The 19,557-nt window shown below is 33.7% G+C and overlaps 2 protein-coding genes across 3 annotated transcripts; both read right to left on the reverse strand.

The window, feature by feature from the left end:
* Positions 1–757: 757 nt before the first annotated feature.
* LOC124534819 (serine protease Hayan-like) lies at positions 758–6,344 on the reverse strand. Its single transcript, XM_047110839.1, has 9 exons — positions 6,150–6,344; positions 5,420–5,463; positions 4,761–4,866; positions 4,202–4,264; positions 3,854–3,927; positions 3,522–3,701; positions 2,486–2,690; positions 1,900–2,063; positions 758–1,020 (listed from the first exon to the last, which is right to left on the reverse strand). The coding sequence occupies exons 1-9, from the start codon at positions 6,181–6,183 to the stop codon at positions 778–780; spliced, it is 1,113 nt and encodes a 370-aa protein (XP_046966795.1). The 5' UTR covers positions 6,184–6,344; the 3' UTR covers positions 758–777.
* A 2,467-nt stretch (positions 6,345–8,811) lies between these two features.
* LOC124534818 (serine protease snake-like) lies at positions 8,812–14,192 on the reverse strand. Of its 2 annotated transcripts, none has more exons than XM_047110837.1 (9): positions 13,863–14,192; positions 13,269–13,327; positions 12,842–12,953; positions 12,037–12,099; positions 11,500–11,618; positions 10,940–11,131; positions 10,316–10,535; positions 10,034–10,191; positions 8,812–9,136 (listed from the first exon to the last, which is right to left on the reverse strand). In XM_047110837.1, exons 1-9 carry the CDS (start codon positions 13,903–13,905, stop codon positions 8,945–8,947), a joined length of 1,158 nt encoding a protein of 385 aa, XP_046966793.1. In that variant the 5' UTR covers positions 13,906–14,192; the 3' UTR covers positions 8,812–8,944. The 2 variants fall into 2 exon arrangements, with proteins under 2 accessions (XP_046966793.1, XP_046966794.1); XM_047110838.1 differs by having other exon boundaries at positions 13,859–14,191.
* Positions 14,193–19,557: the final 5,365 nt, after the last annotated feature.

Raw genomic sequence — 19,557 nt, forward strand, 5'->3', positions numbered from 1 at the left:
ATTAAGCTACGAGACAAACGAGGTCATACATTTTTTTAATTTTCATAAATGCCAGAAAATTAGCAAGTCAAGTTACACAGTGCTTTTATCACAACGCGAAGTAACGAATTTTGTTGAAATGATCAACGCTGCTGAACATATTAAGATTTAATAAACTAAATTAGTAAAATATCTCATTTCACCTAATAAGCCACATGAAGTAGCGCATATTACTTTATTAGGCTTTCTTGTTTTTAAAACAGGAAAATATGGAAGCATGGAATATTTGACATTTCTAAAAAGAAGTCGGTAGGTATGTAGTCGGCATTTAATTTGTCAGGGGCTAACCGAATACGGATTTTAGCCAATAACGGGAAACTAGCGCGTTACAAGCTCGTTTGTGTAGATTGATCGAAACTGATTCACTTGATTTCGTATGCCACCGAAAAGTCTCCGGTTCATTCGTTTAAAATAAGGGTTTTACCGAATGCTAATTTTGTTACATTGGTTTATCTATATTTAGCTTTTACTTAATCATTCGACTGCGTTTCCAAATTATGTGTAACGAAGAGAATGTCCAATAAACTGATGGTCAGATAACTAGGGGTACGAATAAAGTTTTGACAATCCAGATGTCGCACACGGAAGACCCTTGGACGTCACGTGAACTTACCCTTAGAAATAATGCGCATATAACTAGTATTTAATAATGTATCAGAATAAAAAATAATAAGTCTCACAGTTTTATTTTATTTTGTTTATTTAAATAATTGTTTTATTTCATGAATATTTAGCCGATTAGGTTCCAAAATAAAATCGATTATCATTGGTTGCATTATGTCCAGTTGAACTGTTCGGCCAGACAATCTTTTCTATCCAACCGATGAAACTCGCCACTCTGGTATACACGCCAGGAGTTTCCTTCTTTGCGCATCCGAAACCGAAAGAGGTCACGCCAATGATGTGATGCAAATTCCATCGCAAGCTGAGTAGAGGATGTTTCAGCGGTATCAACGACTGCAGGGGACCACCTGAATCGCCCTTAGGAAAAAGTTATATATAATTACTATTATTCGAATTATAAGCACTTCTTTACTTGTTTTATAAGTAATTTGATTATCTGTTAGAATTGGTACATACTCTTGAGTGCTCGTATCATGAAGAGATAACACCACCCATAGACAGGTTAGACTAGAAGAGACTAATGATCTACAGTTGGAATTTTTTTTTAAATGGTAGTTTACTTTGCTTCAGATTCTGTGTAGAAATGGAAAATCCGGTCACAATACCTAAATAGGAATATTGTGGACGTTCTTGCTCTATTCAATCACAACTGTATGAAGAAAAAAAGAACTTTTGCAATTATAAATAACGGTAAAGGACAAAGACAATTTTAGGTAAATTAATGGAAATTATGTGACTTTTAAATTTAAAAGTGCCTGATTATAGGCATCTATAAAACACGCTTTCAATATGAATTTCTCTCGAATGTCCATAAGAGTCGAGATGGCCCAGTGGTTAGAACGCGTGCATCTTAACCGATGGTTGCGGGTTCAAACCCAGGCAGGCACCGCTGATTCATGTGCTTAATTTATCTTTATAATTCATCTCGTGCTCAGCGGTGAAGGAAAACATCGTGAGGAAACCTGCATGTGACAAATTTCATAGAAATTCTGCCACATGTGTATTCCACCAACCCGCATTGGAACAGCGTGGTGGAATATGTTCCAAACCTTCTCCTCAAATGGAGAGGAGGCCTATAGCCCAGCAGTGGGAATTTACAGGCTGTTGTTTGTTTTGTTTGTTTTGTCCATAAGACTACATTCTACTTTTAAATGGACTGATACTGTCATTTTTCGATCCATGTTAATCAAATTATAAAGTTCTTAAGTCTCATTTTCAGATATTTGTGTGAGGTACCTGGCAAGTATCGACACCACCGGACATATTCCCGGCGCATAACTGATGCCGCATGAATCCCCACCAATTCCTGTTTCTTTTTTGACTTAACTTTTTGTCGCACTCTTCGTAATCTAATATTTCTATATTAGCTTTTTGCAACACGGGACTAGTCATACGGGTGGCTAGAAATGAAAAAAAAAACATTGATGTTTTCAAAGAAAATAATAGACTTTATTCAAGTGGGCCTTTACAAGCGCGTTTGAATCGTCATTTAACAATTAAGTGAAGCTACCACCCGCTCGAAAAGTAGATTCTACCGAGAGGAACTGGCAAGAAACTCAGTAGTTACTCTGTTTCAACATTTAAAAAATATAATCGTATTAGTTAAATGCAATTATATAGTATTAATTCCAAGCTTTTTTATCATCTACAAAATATTGATACAAGTATTTTATTATTAATAATATGAGTACTACACATAAACTTTATATTGATGAACGTTGAGCAGCGGTTCTGAGTGACTAATACTAATATATTAATTGTTAATATAGGGTATAAAAGGCATCAGGTCAAATCTAATTGAATTTATTGATGTATTACTTACAGAGATCTATTACGCCCCAACCGGTGAGAACTCCAGTTTGAGGATTTTCAAATTTAGTCCATAGGCAGGATGGGTGAATGAGCCAGCTGAACTGAACCTTTTCCTCGAGTTCAATGAGTGCGATATCGTAGTATTGTCGCGGCGGTTTGTACCGGTGATGTGTTATAAACTCTTTTATGCGGACATCGTATGCTCGTCGTGGATGCTGAATTTGAAAAATTGAAATATTGTATATAATACTCGTTTCAGTTCAATACGGATATCGTAACAATTTTTTTTTTTATTCGATATCTGAAGATGAATGGAAAATAGGCCACTTAATGATCTAAGAAAGATCAGATAAGTTTTTTATCAAATCATGATTTTTGGAAAAGTATTTATTAGGTCGTTGGTTAGCTGTTACACCAGTTTCGAAACACGCGAGTCATCTGAATATGTTAGGAATAAACTCCTCATTTCTGCGTGCATCCACCTCTCCTTCTTGTCTTTCTTAGAACACAAAAACATACGATAATGTTATCGCTTCCAATTTTTCGGCTTAAACTATTAGATAAGTTCTCCGATTTTTTTGCTTTGAGGTTTGCCGCCTTGGCTGCCAAAATGACCCCAAAAATGGGTAATTAACTAAACTTGCTTGAACAATCAGCTGTGCGTAGCACACAGCTATGATTATGTTCATAAGCAAACTTAGTTATGATTTTTGGAATAATGAAAATAAAAAATGATTTTTGGAATTTATAAGGTCCTGTACACCATACAATAGGCAATGGCCCATATAAAATATACTTTTTTTTGTTTGGTGAATTTTGCTTGAACACCTCCTTGACCAAAAATCATGATTTAATATTAAATTTCATAATCCCTACATTGCTATTGCGCTACCGACCGTGTACAGGGCAGTTTTAGCCTACAGCATCGGAATTGCGATTCAACGGGGAAATACTACAAGCAATCTTGCCACCATGCCACGTGGTCATGATTTACAGATTAACTGTTTTAAATTCTTATTTGTATACAGATAAGGACTTAAACTTACAAAATCCAATAAACTATGTCCACCTAGTCGAACTATTTCGGGCTTTCGTTCAATGACAGTATTATCAGATTCCCGAACCCGCGAGCAATGTGCTGCTGTCAAGACAAATCCTTCACTGATCAGCGAACCTCCACACTTGAAGATCCAACTGCCATGTGTTCCTTTCCAGCCGATGGCACTCTGAAATTATTGAATAAATTTTAGCAAAATTAACTAATATACGGTGTGATATGCAAAATAGGAAACTTTAAAAGTTGCTACTACCACATGTGGTACCTACTTTATATTTCGGTTTTATGTTTAAAATAACGTATGCATCATAAAAATATTACCATGTGAGGATATTCCCCCTTTTCAGCTGCATGCCCTCCTAACAATCCACTAGCGTTATATTTTATTAGATCACCTAAAAATGTATATAATTATTTTGAATGTAAACAATTCTCTTATGTAAAAGAAGAAAAAAACCTACACTAAAACTTATAACGTCAATTGGTTAAAGATGCAAGATTTCAACCGTACAATCATACAAGGTGGAATCTTGTATCTTACATTGTAGATAAGTAAAGGCTTGTGAACATGAATACTATAAGCATTGTGGCACAGCGTCGAGAATCATCGAGTTTCACATAAATACTTTTTGGTCACTTATTTTTCATAAGTTGTTTATAAAAACTTACATCTTCCTCTCCTGAATTGTTTCATTTCATTATACATTAATTGCCAAGTGTGTTCGAAGCATTCTGAAACAAATGTTATTTCAATATAATCATAGTCGTTAAAGAAAAAAGACGCTGAGTACTGTACACACAAGTACTTATGTGCAGTTCAGTAATTGAATTAACAGCACAAGATCTACATTATAAAATATTAAAATGACTGACGTCTAACAAACAGCTCAAACCACTGGGTCTAACAGGAGGGAGATGAAGAGGAAAATGAATTCCTTACATAGTTTAACTTTGCATTGAATTCGTCGGCACACTCTCTGTGCTTACTATTATGGTATTGTATAAAAAACGTATTACTTTTATGGTATTGTATAAAAAACCCGTGGCTTTTTAAATTATTTTCACAATTTGATATGTTATTAAACGTAATAGTTTTATAAAATAACGTGCCTCATTTCGAATGGTAGGCTAATCTACGAAAAAGGTAAAATTATTTAATAAAACAAGTCATTGACTCTGTGTGAACTCTTCAGCCGTGAAAGATTGTTACCAGACGTCCATTACTTACTGACTTCGCTTATTCGACGTCCAGGTCTGTTATAATCTGGTACAGGCACTGCACTTGTATCACAGGGGTCGGAGGGAAAATCTACTCTGACACTATTGTAATCATTCTGAAAAAATACGATGTGCATTTATGACATAAAAATAATAATTACGTTTAGTCCAGTCATTATTAATTATGTTAATAATATCAATATTAAATACTATGTATATTATTTAAAGGTCAGTAAATACAATATTTTTTAATCATAATTCCAAATAGGCACTTCGAAACACTTCGAAAAGTTATTCAAATAGGAACTTTTATGATCTATTTAATTTTGTTCATTAAGCAATCAATATACTTGAATGGTTAATGTAATGATTACTTTGTTTTCTTTGATAGATCAATGTAAAAAAATGGTCGAGAACTGCAAATGAACCGAGACTGATTTGTGTTTATGTTGTAGGCAGGCTAGGCTAGGCAATTTAGGCTTAGAAAAGCTTAACATGAAATTGTCGACCATGGTTTTCTATGTAGGTTTATTGCCATCTTGAAAAAAGAATTGATTCTTATTTTTATTCGTAACGCAGGTGTGCATTCATTTGCATTTCCAAATGTATGTTATGTTTGGACTAGTTTGTGTGTTTTGTAGTGTTTTATTTATATGAAACAAAACATACCTCATTTGTGTCGTCTGACTGTGAATTGGCGCTTGAAATGTAAGCTGGAATAGTATAGTCACAATGTTAGATATGGGCATTAATTGGGCATAAATAATTTATTTAGAGATGGGTATGATATCTGGGAGCCATACCAAGAGTTCTGACCTTCCGTGAGACACTAACGTATCTTTATTTTATCACTTTAATCGTGCTCAGATTTCTCAAGTTTTAGATTATGGATAATAATTCCAAACACTCAATATAGACTTTCGTACGAGGTATCAATTTAATCTTGCATATTTAATTGTTGATAACAATTAATTACTTAATTTTTGAATTTATTGATAGTAATAATTACGACGAAAGTGACGCATTACTATTATTTAATATATGTCAGTCATTTGCATGAATTCGTAAACAATAAGTTTACTTTATTTGAAATTGAAATTTAATAATCGATGATTAGTAACTTGTATAGCGGGACCGATAAATGGCATTATAATTTTAAGAAGGAACTAAGAAGTTATATTAAAAATCAGGCGGTGTAAAATGATTATGTAATTCTGTACACTGGCTCTCGGACCAAAGCGATGCTTTATTGTACAGACACACAAAATGTTACTTAAAACTAAACTAATATGCTCGTAAACTTGCATCATTAGTTACTACTATAATCTAAAACATAAAATATATTTTAAATAAAAAAAATATAATGGGTAAATTTTCAATATAAGTGTTATTGACTTACCAAAACAATATACGAATAATAATATCAATTCCATGTCAAAAATATTCAATTATTTATTGAAAACATGCTTTAAATGTAAATCTACTCAAGTAACTAACTAATTATATAATTGAAGCTGCGAATAGTTGTTATTATTATAAACGATATAAACGATTATACAGAGTGTTTTATTTCAAATTTACTCGCAGAATAATAGAGTAAGAATGCCTAATCAAGCTATATTAATATTTTAAAATTGGCACAGCTTTATCAAAAAATGAGTATTTCGTCCAGGTCAATGTAAGTCAAATGGTTTGGATCATGCGAAAAGTTATCGACAGTTGACATTATTGGAGGCAAATATTTATTTAATTTCAAAAATACTTAATATTTTATTTTTATACGTGGTGATGGTGATTTCGGACCACCGGTTCAATCACGGGGAGACTAACAAATTGGACAGGACATAATAAAGCACACGCTTACTATCAGCATCAGGTGAGAAACAATTAACAGTTTTACACGTGTTTTTGTTTCCAACTTTTAATCTGCTACTGATATGTTTTCGACCTAAAAACCCATTACATTTTGTTGGACCAACTGTAATAGAATTTAGTTATTTTTTTAAATTAAAATTTAGTAAAAGAATCCTTCTAAGAAACGAATAAATTAAATTTATTATGGTATAGGTTTAGAACCAACTGTATAATTACGTATGTATGTATATGCTGAACAAATAGGTCTTATCTTGGGTTATTCATAATTTTGGACCAAGTTAGCTCGTTCTAATAGTATTTGATTCGTCAAAACAAAAACAGATCCGACTTATTTAGAAAAAATATAGGTATATTTTTAATATTCTAAATGTATCTCTTTAGATAACCTTATTTGAATGAGTAAAAAGTTTAAAAAAAATACAAAAAATGAGGCAAATTCTCGTTCACTTCCCGTTTATGAGTTTATTATTATTATGCTCTAAATATTTATAATTAATATATATATTTAGAGATGCAACTGTCGGCCCTAATAGTTTTACAATTAATCATCTTCCAAGAATTTATTTGCATTTTATTTTGTCATGAGTATTCTTATTACTATTACTTAGTATTCCACAACTGGCAAAAGTGGCCCTGGGTTTGTACGCCCTTTCAGCGTGAAAAGGCGAATAGAAGACTTCAGCGATCTTCTTCTGCCCATGACCTTTCCCCGACATTCTTCCATGACACGATACCATCACAGAAAGAGACCACCTCACTCACACTCCTACGTTCAATAATGCGAAAAGTTTCAATCGTCTCACGTATACGACTTGACTTGTTTATGTTGCTATTCAGTTCTATATATTCCATACTTGGTACTGCACTTGCATCTATGTCATCGTTTTCAGATTCAATACTTACCTCTTTTTTTGCGTCCCTGAGTTTTTCTGTGAGGAGGACCAAAGAGGTTACCACTGGCTGACACTGGCCCCATAACAAGGAATCATTCTTTGCATCGCCAATGTGCCAGCGAACCGAGATGTGATGTTACGTTACGTTATACGTAACGTAACATCACATCTCGGTTCATCAGGAATTGAACCTGTGTGAACACACTTGTGCACTATAATATGTCATGAGCAGTTGGTTAGATGCTCTTGAGAAAGGCCGTCGTGGCTGAAATCGGTCAGAACAGCATCCGGGAAACTTCAAATGCATCGCTCGAATCGTAGTCTACAATACGAATAGGAAAATTAGTAATGCTTTTTAAAATAAAAATAAAAACTTGTGAAAGTCCGTCTCGGTAAGTACAACCCATTAAAATCATGTATTCTACCACTGCACTGCAATTTAGTATTGTTTTCTTTCGGTTTGAAGGAAATTTGACCTAACTACAGGCACAAGGGACATCTTAGTTCCAATCGTTGGTGGCGCATTGATGATGTAAGGAATGTTAATATTAAAACACTAGTGTCTATGAGCGGTGGTGAGCATTTACCATAAGGTGGTACCAATGACAATGATGTAGAATTATAGTTTAACAACAAACGGTACGAATATTATTATTCAAAGCAAAGGTCGTATAATATGTTTGTTCTTTAACACGGTGCATATCTCCGATTCGCTTCTTTTGTCAGGCCCAAAGGTTGTCTGGAAGAGATCGCTCTTTTAGCGATAGGGCAGCCTTTATAAATCTTCCATTTATTATTATAAAACTAGTAATCGTAGCTTAACATGTTCGGAATTTCAAAATATATATTTTGGTTTTAGTTTTATTTTGTGTATACAATTATATATCAATACTGTATTTATACAATTTTATATTAAGAGTATATATTTACATATGTAGGTATGTATTAGGACATTGTTTTCAAAGATTGTAATCTAAGATTATAAAATCGAATAAAAATCGAGAATTCAGTTATGATAATGTGATTTTATTGTATTCAAATAATGAGTACCAGTTCATAAAAAATCTGTGTACGAATCATACGAACTATAAGACTTGACTTAGATCTAGTCAAGTCAAATAATTTTAATTATCGGTTAAAACAAAACCAATAATATTTAAATGTAATAAATAAAATTTATAATCGCAATAGAATAGTGAATTTTGGAAATTCCTCTCTGAATAACAAACTAAATAAGTGATGATTGATAGATAAAAAAATTAATATGAATGGAATGAAAAGAAACAAACGCTATAATGATATAAATAATAATATATTCAAGACAAATCAGTTAGTTAAATTAAATGTATTAATAAGAGAATACTATTTTTTTTGTTTAAATCATTTCATTATTTCTTTGGAATTCCGTGAAATTAGTTTCCACAAATTATGAAGAAGTATTTGTTGAGCCCCAAACGATTTCTTCGATCCAATCTATAAAACTAGACACTCTCGTGTATACACCTGGTCTGTTTTTCTGTCCACACTTGTTCCCAAAGGATGTTATGCCCACTGTCCAGTACATTTTACCTTCAGTCTTCACAGGTATCTTCACTTGAACTGGTCCACCGGAGTCTCCCTATAAGAAGATCCTTATTTATATTATAAGAAATTATATAATATTTTAATAGAGTCGAGATGGCCCAGTGGTTAGAATGCGTGCATCTTAACCGATGATTGCGGGTTCAAACCCAGGCAAGCACCGCCGATTCATGTGCTTAATTTGTCTTTATAATTCATCTCGTGCTCGGCGGTGAAGGAAAACATCGTGAGGAAACCTGCATGTGTCTAATTTCATTGAAATTCTGCCACATGTGCATTCCACCAACCCGCATTGGAACAGCGTGGTGGAATATGTACCAAACCCTCTCCTTAATGGGAGAGGAGGCCATTAGCCTAGCAGTGGGAAATTTACAGGCTGTTACTTTACTTTACTTTATATAATATTTAACAAACGGCGTGTTCTTTATATTTGTTCTAAAATTCCTTGTTATTCTATGTTTATAAGTTTCTTAAGTGTACTGAAAAGTTTTCTAGATATTTGACTGATACTCGTATCTATCCAACGAGACATCACGGCTCCATTAAAGTATATTGTAGTGAAGAATTCGGTAACTACAAACGAATTTATTCCTTACAATAAAATAGAAAATAAACAAATGCGATTCTTGATATAAAGTCGAAGATTTTGGGTTAATCAATGAATGTGCTAAATCTTCGAGCACCACTGAATTTTCATACGTTTAATCTGTTTTTAGAATTTATAGAGGCTCGGTGGTGAAAGCACTCGTCGTGATGGACTTTCACCTTATCCATAACGTATGATTGAAGTAGCATGGTAAAATCACTTTCTACTATCTAAACTTCTCTTTAAAATGCTTCAAAGACATCTAAACCCAGCAACAGATATTTAAAGGCTGTTAATTTACTCTACTTGTTTAAAGTATGTGAAAGAATTGATATTTGGTTCAATTACCTGACAGGTATCAATGCCCCCTGATAAGTTTCCTGCACACAACTGATGATCTCGGAACCCGCCCCAGTGCCTGTTTCGGAACTTTTGGAGAATTATATCACATAGCGGCGAATCGATGAAATCAACGACTGCGGCTTGCAGATGGCTTGATAGTCTTCCTGCATAAATGAATTAACCGTTTCAACTAAAATTAAAAGATATAAGGTATACAAATAAAATTAGGCAATCAGAATACAAATCATCGGATGGTTAAAGTTATGACGTTAATCAAAATATTTTTACCATGTTCAGTATATCCCCAACCACTCAGAATCCCTTTAGTATCAAGGTCACTTATATCGTTATCTGCCCAAAGGCAAGCTGGTTGTACATTGCTCATAAGTTTAACTTCTGTTTCTAGTTCAATGAGGGCAACATCGTAATACTTCTTAGGCGCTCTATATCTTGGATGGACGATAAATCTTTTGATCTTTACATCTACAGGGTCGCCGTTTATATTAAACTAAAAAATATGAATAAAAAACATTTATACAGTTCTTCATATTTCAGAATGTAACGTGATGTCTTAAACCATTTTTAATTAAATAATTTGGTGTCGAGATGGCCTCTACTGGAACTCGTAGTTTTTAACAAAAATACAGCAGTTGATATTTTGTATAATAATGTTCATTTGCTTGATTTGAGACAGGTGAGACAATTTCTATTCAGCAAGTTGAATTATACTGGTAGATATCTACTTAAATTAAATAAGCCTAATACGTTTGTTTTTTCTTTGGAATTATTACATCCAAGGCTATATATGCTATATATTTAAATTTCACAGTAAAAAGGTTTTACGTTCCATTTTTTTTAAATCAATTGATTGTGCCAGCGAAAGCGTTATACTTATTTTGAAAACTAACTTACTTCATCATCGCTGATATCCTCTACGCCCAGTCTAACAATCTCTGGTTCACTGCTAACGATATCAGTAGATCTCCTTAGCGACAGTTTAGAACAATGAGCGGCAGTCAATAAGTACATTCTACTGATAAGTGTACTTCCACATTTAAAAATCCATTGCACTTCTGGATTCTTAGCCCTCCATCCAATGGCTCCCTAAAAGATTTGTAATAATATTTTTGTAGATATAATCCTTGTAAACAAATAATGATATTCTATACCCAACCCCCATTGGAACAGCGTGGTGGAATATATTCCAAACCTTCTCCTTAAAGGGAGAGGAGGCCTTTAGCCCAGCAGTGGGAATTTACAGGCTGTTGTTGTTGTTGTTGTATACCCAAACAGAAATTTTTACTATTATTGTTTCGGTTTGCTTGGAGGGTGAGCCAGTGTAATTAAGAAGAAAAATCATAATTTCCATAGTTGGTAGCGTATTGGGTAATATTTCTTCCATGTCCCATGTATAGGGGTTTAATAAATACGAAGCGATATAATAATGATTATTAATGGTCTGGTAGGCTTACCATGTGGGGAAATTCTCCAGGCGTGGCTGGTCGACCGCCAAATATAACAGGAGAATTAATCAAAAATAAAATTTCGGGAACGACACCCTTTTTAATCTGGGATATAAGGTAAATTCTGCCTGAAAATACACAACAATATTACTAATTAGACGTTATTCGAATAAGTAAATACAAATATAAATTAATGACTACGAATTATAACTACAAGGCTTGGTGGTATGTCCAATTAAATCGCTTGTCAAAACCAATATTAGTAATAATTCCAATTATTATTTATCTGTGTAGGAAACGCACACAAAGATACATACATGTGTCCAGACATAATACCTTTTGTTTAGAGTAACTACTGAGTTTCTTGCCGGTTCTTCTCGGTAGAATCTACTTTCCTAACCGGTGGTAGCTTCACTTAATTGTAAAATGACGATTCAAAAGTGCTTATAAAAGCCTACTTGAATATTGAATAATTGAATATTGTTTATTTTGATTTTGATTTTTTACGAGGTGTTTATAAAAAAATATCGATGTTATTATATTTACATATTTGTGTCCATTCCGTTTCATTTTCTCTGCTCTCCATTTCCCATATATATTCGAAGCATTCTGAAACAACAATAATGTTGTATAATAATTACACAAAACATTTTTTAAATATAATCACTTACAATGCTAGCAACTATTAAGGAAACACATTGATAAACCTCATACAGAATTACGTCGGATATACAATAAAACAAAACGAAATTAATTTCGTCAGAAATTCATCGATATAGAAAATATTTTTTTGCAGTTTATTTTATGGAGTTAAATTCATAATGGATGTATAGGATAATTTTATTGAAATTTGTTTAATGTAATTTATACTTGTAATTAAATAGGATGATGATAATGATGCTGATGATGCTGATGATTATGATCATTAAACTGATGATGACGGTGGTGATCATTAAAGAGAAGATGATGTTGATAATAATAATAATATGAAGGCGATATCAAAGTCAAAGTAAAAAATATAGAAGTATTACGATTGATTATAGTAAATATATCTACATATGATCGGTTTGGAAATAAACACCTGTGAAGAACTGACGAAAGAAAATTAGCAGGGATGTTTAATTTTTTAAATGTCATTTTGACAGTCATTATTTACGATCATCTCATTCCCAAGGTGTGCAATAAACTGAGAAGTACTTAGTTTTGTAATATCCTATAGAACACAAACACTCTTTTAAGATTATTTTAAATTTTACAATTGATTATGATTATAACAACAGTAACGATGACAATGATGATGGTGACAATGATAATGATAATGTTATATTTAAAGAAAAACTTAAACACCCACTTTGTTCATTAATTCGACGTCCAGGTGCGGTGAAATTTGGTTTGACTGGTTGATAAGGTTCACACGGCTTATTACCATATTTATCAAAGTCAAATTCTATCGTGTCATTGCTCTGTAAATAAAAGAGTACATCATTAATATTATATAAAAGTTGAATAGATTATAATTTTTTTTTAATTCCTTCTTTTATTACTCTGTCATAGTCTGATAGTAAATAGTATTAAAATATTTATTCATACATTTTATCGGTTACGATAATTAATTCAAAGGTTATCAAGTTTTTAATTTAAATGAGGAAGTCTTTAATGTTTATTTTGATGCGTTATTATTGTAGGTTAGCTCCAAGTTAAAACAACATTTTAGTTTAGTTTTTGTAAAATATTGAAACAAAGTGAAATTCGTTTTTGGTTTAGAATGCAAAACTTACCCTTATTGCTTCCATTAGAAACTTTTCTAATTCGTCTGTAGAAGTTTGAGCTTGAGACGCTGAAATGCGAAATAGAAGTTTGCAATTAAGTAAATTATTTGATAAGCAAGAATTTTAAATTAAAATTTTATTTTCGTTTCAAATTTGTGTGGAAATGTGTTAAATAAATACAAATATTTAATAAAACGTCTAATTTAATGTTGAAAAATTCTTCTAGGAAATTTTCTAGTCGGAAGATTTTTTCTTATTAAAACAATTTACGTTATTAAAAGCAAGCAAAATTAATATATACGTTTACATATATAAAGGTAAGTATTTAAATTTCTCTACGTAATATTTTATTGCACATATAAAAAATAATTTAATATTTACAAACAAATTTTTTTAGTAGATAATATTGTTTGTTTTAAATAAATGACATAACATAATCTATGTGATAAATAAAAAGTTTTAATTTATTTGCAGTATTTTATAGAATTGTTTATATCAAAATTATACACGAGATAAAACACTGGTCCTTATTTTTAAGTTTTAAATATTTATCATTAATTCCTTTGCTTTATTTATGAAATAGAAAAAAAAATACATACCAACAAAAAACGTCAAAATTATAACAACAGAATACATTTTTGTTCATTCAATAATCACATTTAGAATAACAAACGTGAAGCACGAAACAACTACAACACAAAAACAACACCAGTATTAAGGATAAATGAATACAATGTTATTTGGTGGACAATTCTACTGTTTTATACAGGTTCCGATTCTGTTGCGATTCGACTACGACTGCATCTCTTTTAGTAGAATAAAACGACTAAACTTTAAGGATTTACGTTTAGATTCAATTGCGATAAAGAGACAATCTGTTAGTAGAATTGCCTCGAATGACGTTACGAATCTAGCACCAACCAATTACTGAGGTATCACAACCGTAAACGGCCTCTACATACCGGTTTGTAGACGTATCATTTAGCGATATTTATTAAACTTATTATGTTGTAATTAATGCTATAATTAAAAACTTACGATTCACTAAAATATAAATTTCCACACATCTTTTGTTAACGTCCCTATAAACATAGGGACATTTTTTTTTTTTTTTATGGCATAGGTGGCAAACGAGCAGGAGGCTCACCTGATGGAAAGTGACTACCACCGCCCATGGACATCTGCAACACCAGGAGGCTTGCAGGTGCGTTGCCGGCCTTTGAAAAAGGAGTAGGCTCTTTTCTTGAAGGTTCCCATGTCGTATCGGTTCGGAAAAACCGCCGGCGAAAGCTGGTTCCACAAAGTGGTTGTGCGAGGCAGAAAATGTCGAAGAAATCGCGCTGTTGTGGATTTTCGGACATCAAGATGGTGCGGGTGAAACTTAGAATTTTGACGAGATGTCCGAAGGTGAAATTCAGCAGCCGGGATTAATCCGAACAATTCCTCGGAACATTCCCCGTGAAAAATTCGGTAGAAGATGCAGAGTGATCCGACATCTCTACGCAAAGCCAAAGGATCAAGGAGATCGGAAAGAGCTTGATCGTCGATAACTCGAGCCGCTCTACGTTGGATGCGGTCAAATGGAAGGAGCTGGTACTGGGGAGCACCCGCCCAGAGGTGAGAGCAGTACTCCATGTGAGGCCGAATTTGCGCCTTGTAAAGTTTAAGGCGATGGGCCGACGTGAAATACTGTCTCGCCTTGCTGAGCACGCCCAGCTTTTTTGAAGCCAATTTGGCTTTGCCTTCCAATTGACCGCGGAACTGAACGAGGCTCGACATATCAACGCCAAGTATTCCGATACTACCTGTAGCGGCTATCGGAATGTTCTCAAATCGTGGAGATACGACAAATGGTGTTTTTTTAGCGGTTAACGCGCAAACTTGCGTCTTTTTGGGGTTGAAATGGACTAGATTTAGCCGGCCCCAATTCGAGACTTCGTTTAATGAAGACTCGATTTCAGACACAAGTTTGTTCCGGTTCTCTTCGACGTTTTCCCGAGAAATATTAGCGCGGCCGGTGTATAAGGTGTCAACGGTACTGTCGTCTGCATAGCAATGAATGTTCCCGATTTGCAACAAATCATTGATATGCAGAAGAAACAGAGTGGGTGATAGAACGCAGCCTTGTGGAACACCAGCATTGACGAATTTTAAGTCAGAGCATGCACCGTCGACAACGACCTTGATGCTCCGATCTGCCAAAAAGCTGGTAATCCAATTGCATAATTTCCCGGGAAGCCCATAGGAAGGAAGCTTCGAAAGAAGCGCTTTGTGCCATACACGATCGAAGGCCTTCGCAATGTCCAAGCTGGCTGCTAATGCCTCCCCCTTGCTCTCAACTGCTTCAGCCCACCTGTGAGTAAGGTACACTAGAAGATCACCGGCTGAGCGACCGCAACCATCAAGTTTTGGGGGGGAGGGGGATTGGGCCTCCGGAACTCTCACTTACCGGACGAAACGCGGTAGCATAGCTACCACTTTACGCCGATTTTAAGTGAGAGAGTGGTACTTCCCCGGGCGTGCCGGCCCATTCGGCTGTAACCCGAAGGTATACAGCGTGGCACTACCACTATATATAGACATAGCTTATGTCTTCATTCGAAAGGATGGTTTTTGTATATAATACATGGACAATATGTTAAAGAAACGCTGATAATTTTAGAAGATTCAAATATGATGACGTAAACAAATTCTGTAGTATATTTAGTAATCAGCAATGCACCCATGCGAAGCCGGGCCGGGTCGCTAGTCTGAATTTAAAAATAATTTACACAGGTGCCTTTTAACTAGCCTAGATCCCCCAGACAACTTCACTTGGTGGTAGGGCTTTGTGCAAGCCCGTCTGGGTAGGTACCACCCACTCATCAGTTATTCTACCGCCAAATAACAGTACTCAGTATTGTTGTGTTCCAGTCTGAAGGGTGAGTGAGCCAGTGTAACTACAGGCACAAGGGACATAACACCTTAGTTCCCAAAGTTGGTGGCACATGACGATGTAAGGAATAGTTCATATTTCTTACAGCGTAATTGTCTATGGGAGATGGTGACCACTTACCATCAGGTGGCTCGTATGCTCGTCCGCCAACCAATACAACAAAAAAAAAAAACAATAAGACTTAGTGGGTAACGTTGGTCAGTCATACCTTCTTCCTTCATGAGTGAGGAATGCGTAAGAGTGTTTTTCCAGCGACAAAAAAATCTTTTATGGTCGGCCTGGTAGCTGCATAATAATTAATTTCGATATTCACACACATAAATGTCAATTTTCCTTGTAAGGATTGATTATGATGTTTATGGAACAAAGCACGAAGTTACAATACAGTAACTGATTAAAAAGAACAATTAAATCAATTCAGCCAATATAAGAGCAGCTAGAAGTCACAGTACTATTTTTATTTATTTATGATGTCTTTTTTATACATATTCATCAAATTAGGTTAAGTTTATAAAATTTATTTACCGCCTTGTATATGCTGTATTAGAAATTGTCCTAGTCTTGAGTGGTAAATTTAGTTAATTAATTTTATTCACACATAACGTTTATGTGCTGGTCATACCTTGTTTATCTTTATAGTTTTAGGAATAAAATATATGTATACATTAACCGAATTATTTATGTTTTGTTTTATGTAATAATCTTATATTATTTACTTTGAATTGTACCAAACACAAATAATGGTTTCCCGGTAGTCAAAGAAAACGGTGCAAAGACACATAAAAATCAATCAAAAAAGTCAGTTAAAAATTTGAAGTTTAGTGCTTAATTGCTGACGTCTGTGCCTCGTTCAAATAATATTCATTTATTGTATGGATTTTTGGTGCGTTTTCCTGTACTCGTAATATATAAATTTGTGTTTATTTTCTTCTAATTGAATATGTATTTACGTCAAGTATATGAAATTCCACATTCCAAAAAATAATTGGATATGTTCCCATTGATATAAGAATTAAAAAAAAAAGAAATACTTGCCTTAATCGACTGCTATGTATAAACTTTATTTTTAAGTCTCTGAAAAAATCCCTACTTTAATGTTACGTATGGTGTCTTCCATTATTCACGTGATGTTTTAGAAGTTTTTTGACTCATATCTTCCTGCAATGATACGTGTACGCTTTAAGACAATATAAAAATTACGTGTAATGTTTGTTACAAAGTAAACTCACAAGTAAATTCTATGCAAGTGAGTACTTAAAATGATCTTGTGATATTTAATGTTTTTTTCCGAACAGGGGTTTAAGTGTTCTGACTGACTTGAAACTTGAAAGGCCCTTTCAAGTCTCACGACGACGGACGATCGTTATCGTGAAAATGATAATAATTAGGAATATATAAATGATATGATATTTTAACTTTGAGTTAAAAAACAATCAATTATATTCTGTTATATTATCTTCTGTTCAATGTCTAAACTCAACTGTTAATTCCAACATAATTCATTTGTTTCATGAATGAGGAAAATGAATAGTATAAGCAACAGTATATTTTTATTTAGGATTTATTGGTCTGTCTTATGATTTAAAAAAAATTACGAGTACTGTTAATCTATTAAGGACAGGACAAGGCACGAGGAACATTTGAGGAAGATCGTTATTTGGAGCGATTACAATGTAGATTTCGGATTTTCCAAGCGACCACATTTCCCAGGTAGTTGTCGTTCGTTCCGATCTGATGACTTCCAATGTACTTCTCAGGGGTTAATACTTTTGGATTCGACAGCACTATAATGACAAATTTATTGGTTGAATTTAATTTTCCTTGGCCTATATGATTGAACTTTAGTGAATGAGGAGTCTCGAGGTTACCCTTGCTACCCGGACTGTTCCCCCGGTAGCCTCGGCTACCGCGTCATCTATTTCTGACCCAAGTTCAGGGTCCTTGGACCCTGTGGTAGATTGAACTTTAGGTATTACTATGTCATTATCAACTTTGTACATTAGCATGTACATATAAAAATAGCTTAACCAAAAAGTTAATCTTAGGTTCATTCGAGTAATGAGTGGTAGCGGTTTCTTCAAAAATGTCTCGAAATGTCAAATTTTAAAGCTGTAATTGTCTTGTTTTGAAAAGGTATCACTATTGATATGAATCAATGTGTATATGAGGTCTCGTTCAGGGATTTCTAGGAGATTATCCCTCGCATAATGGATGACGTAAAACGAACTGTTTGTACAACCGAATAACATTCGATGGCGATCAAATAAATTGGTCCACGTTGCCATTACGTAATCACGTTTTGATTCATACGAACTGCGCCAAACATTCTGATACTAGTGATTTTATTGACTGAAAATAGGATTTAAGGGCGTTCGGCTAAATCAATTTTATCCCAATCACTTTAGATTAGTGTTAAAGCAGTTAAATTAGGATTTCGTATTGAAAAAATTATAAGTATATAGCAATTATTGTCCTACACAAGTCGTTAGCCCCACCGACTTGCGCAACGCAATGCAACAGGTAGCGAATCCCGAAAACCAAAATGGATTGTCAATGTAAAAATAGATACTTAAAATACTATCGAGTTTTTAATAAAATTGGATTTGATTGGATTGGAATATAGGGGCATTATTGAGCCCTATAATGTTTAGGTGTTTACGAGACAAGACAGTAATTACAGTAAAAACCAAATTAGTTCAGCTTGTTTTATTAATACCTACATACTTGTATTTTACCGCATCTTCATAAGTGATCCAAATCCGATTTTAGCAGAATTTATTTCTATAAGTTTTTATTTGTTACTCTATTGACTTTCAGCATAAGTCTTTCTGACTTTGGAAAGACTTTATGATCTTCGAGAGAGTCATTATAAAACTCTAAAATTATTAGCGTTTCTCTACTGTTTTGCGCATGTACTACATATATATAAAAATCTTTCTCTCGATTCCCTCTATTTATTAAAAAAAACCGCACCAAAATCCGTTGTATAATTTAAAAGATCTAAGCATACACAGAGATAGACAGACAGCGGTGAGTCACTTTGTTTTATACGACGTAATGAAGTAAAACTTACAAACACGTTAAGACAATATATTAACCGCTTAGCTTGGTAAGTATTTCCATTCTCATAATCGTAGCCACGAATTCTGTCATTATAACATCCTAAACACAAACATGAATATACGAAAAAACATTTATTTTTCATTTATGTAAGTAATGGTTTTCAAATACATTTCTTGCTATAATAATGACGGAGTCCATTTCAACATGTAGTAATAGTGCAGTAATTCTCTAATATTTATTTTAAAATGATATCAGAATTTTGTATACAGATATATACTAACAGCAATGGCTTAAGAGCTT

Source organism: Vanessa cardui, chromosome 13 (genome assembly GCF_905220365.1).
Source record: "Vanessa cardui chromosome 13, ilVanCard2.1, whole genome shotgun sequence".
Classification (NCBI taxonomy): domain Eukaryota; kingdom Metazoa; phylum Arthropoda; class Insecta; order Lepidoptera; family Nymphalidae; genus Vanessa; species Vanessa cardui.

What these genes read in the sequence shown, in the direction of transcription:
- LOC124534819 (XM_047110839.1), bottom strand. Translation starts at nt 6,183, where the DNA reads ATGGAATTGATATTATTATTCGTATATTGTTTTG. An exon ending in ATTATTCGTATATTGTTTTG is followed by an intron (nt 5,464 to 6,149) that starts GTAAGTCAATAA and finishes ATACTATTCCAG; the next exon opens with CTTACATTTCAAGCGCCAAT. An exon ending in AGGGGGAATATCCTCACATG is followed by an intron (nt 3,702 to 3,853) that starts GTAATATTTTTA and finishes CAATAATTTCAG; the next exon opens with AGTGCCATCGGCTGGAAAGG.
- LOC124534818 (XM_047110837.1), bottom strand. Translation starts at nt 13,905, where the DNA reads ATGAACAAAAATGTATTCTGTTGTTATAATTTTGACGTTTTTT. An exon ending in TTATAATTTTGACGTTTTTT is followed by an intron (nt 13,328 to 13,862) that starts GTTGGTATGTAT and finishes TTCGCATTTCAG; the next exon opens with CGTCTCAAGCTCAAACTTCT. An exon ending in AACGGAATGGACACAAATAT is followed by an intron (nt 11,619 to 12,036) that starts GTAAATATAATA and finishes GTGTATTTTCAG; the next exon opens with GCAGAATTTACCTTATATCC.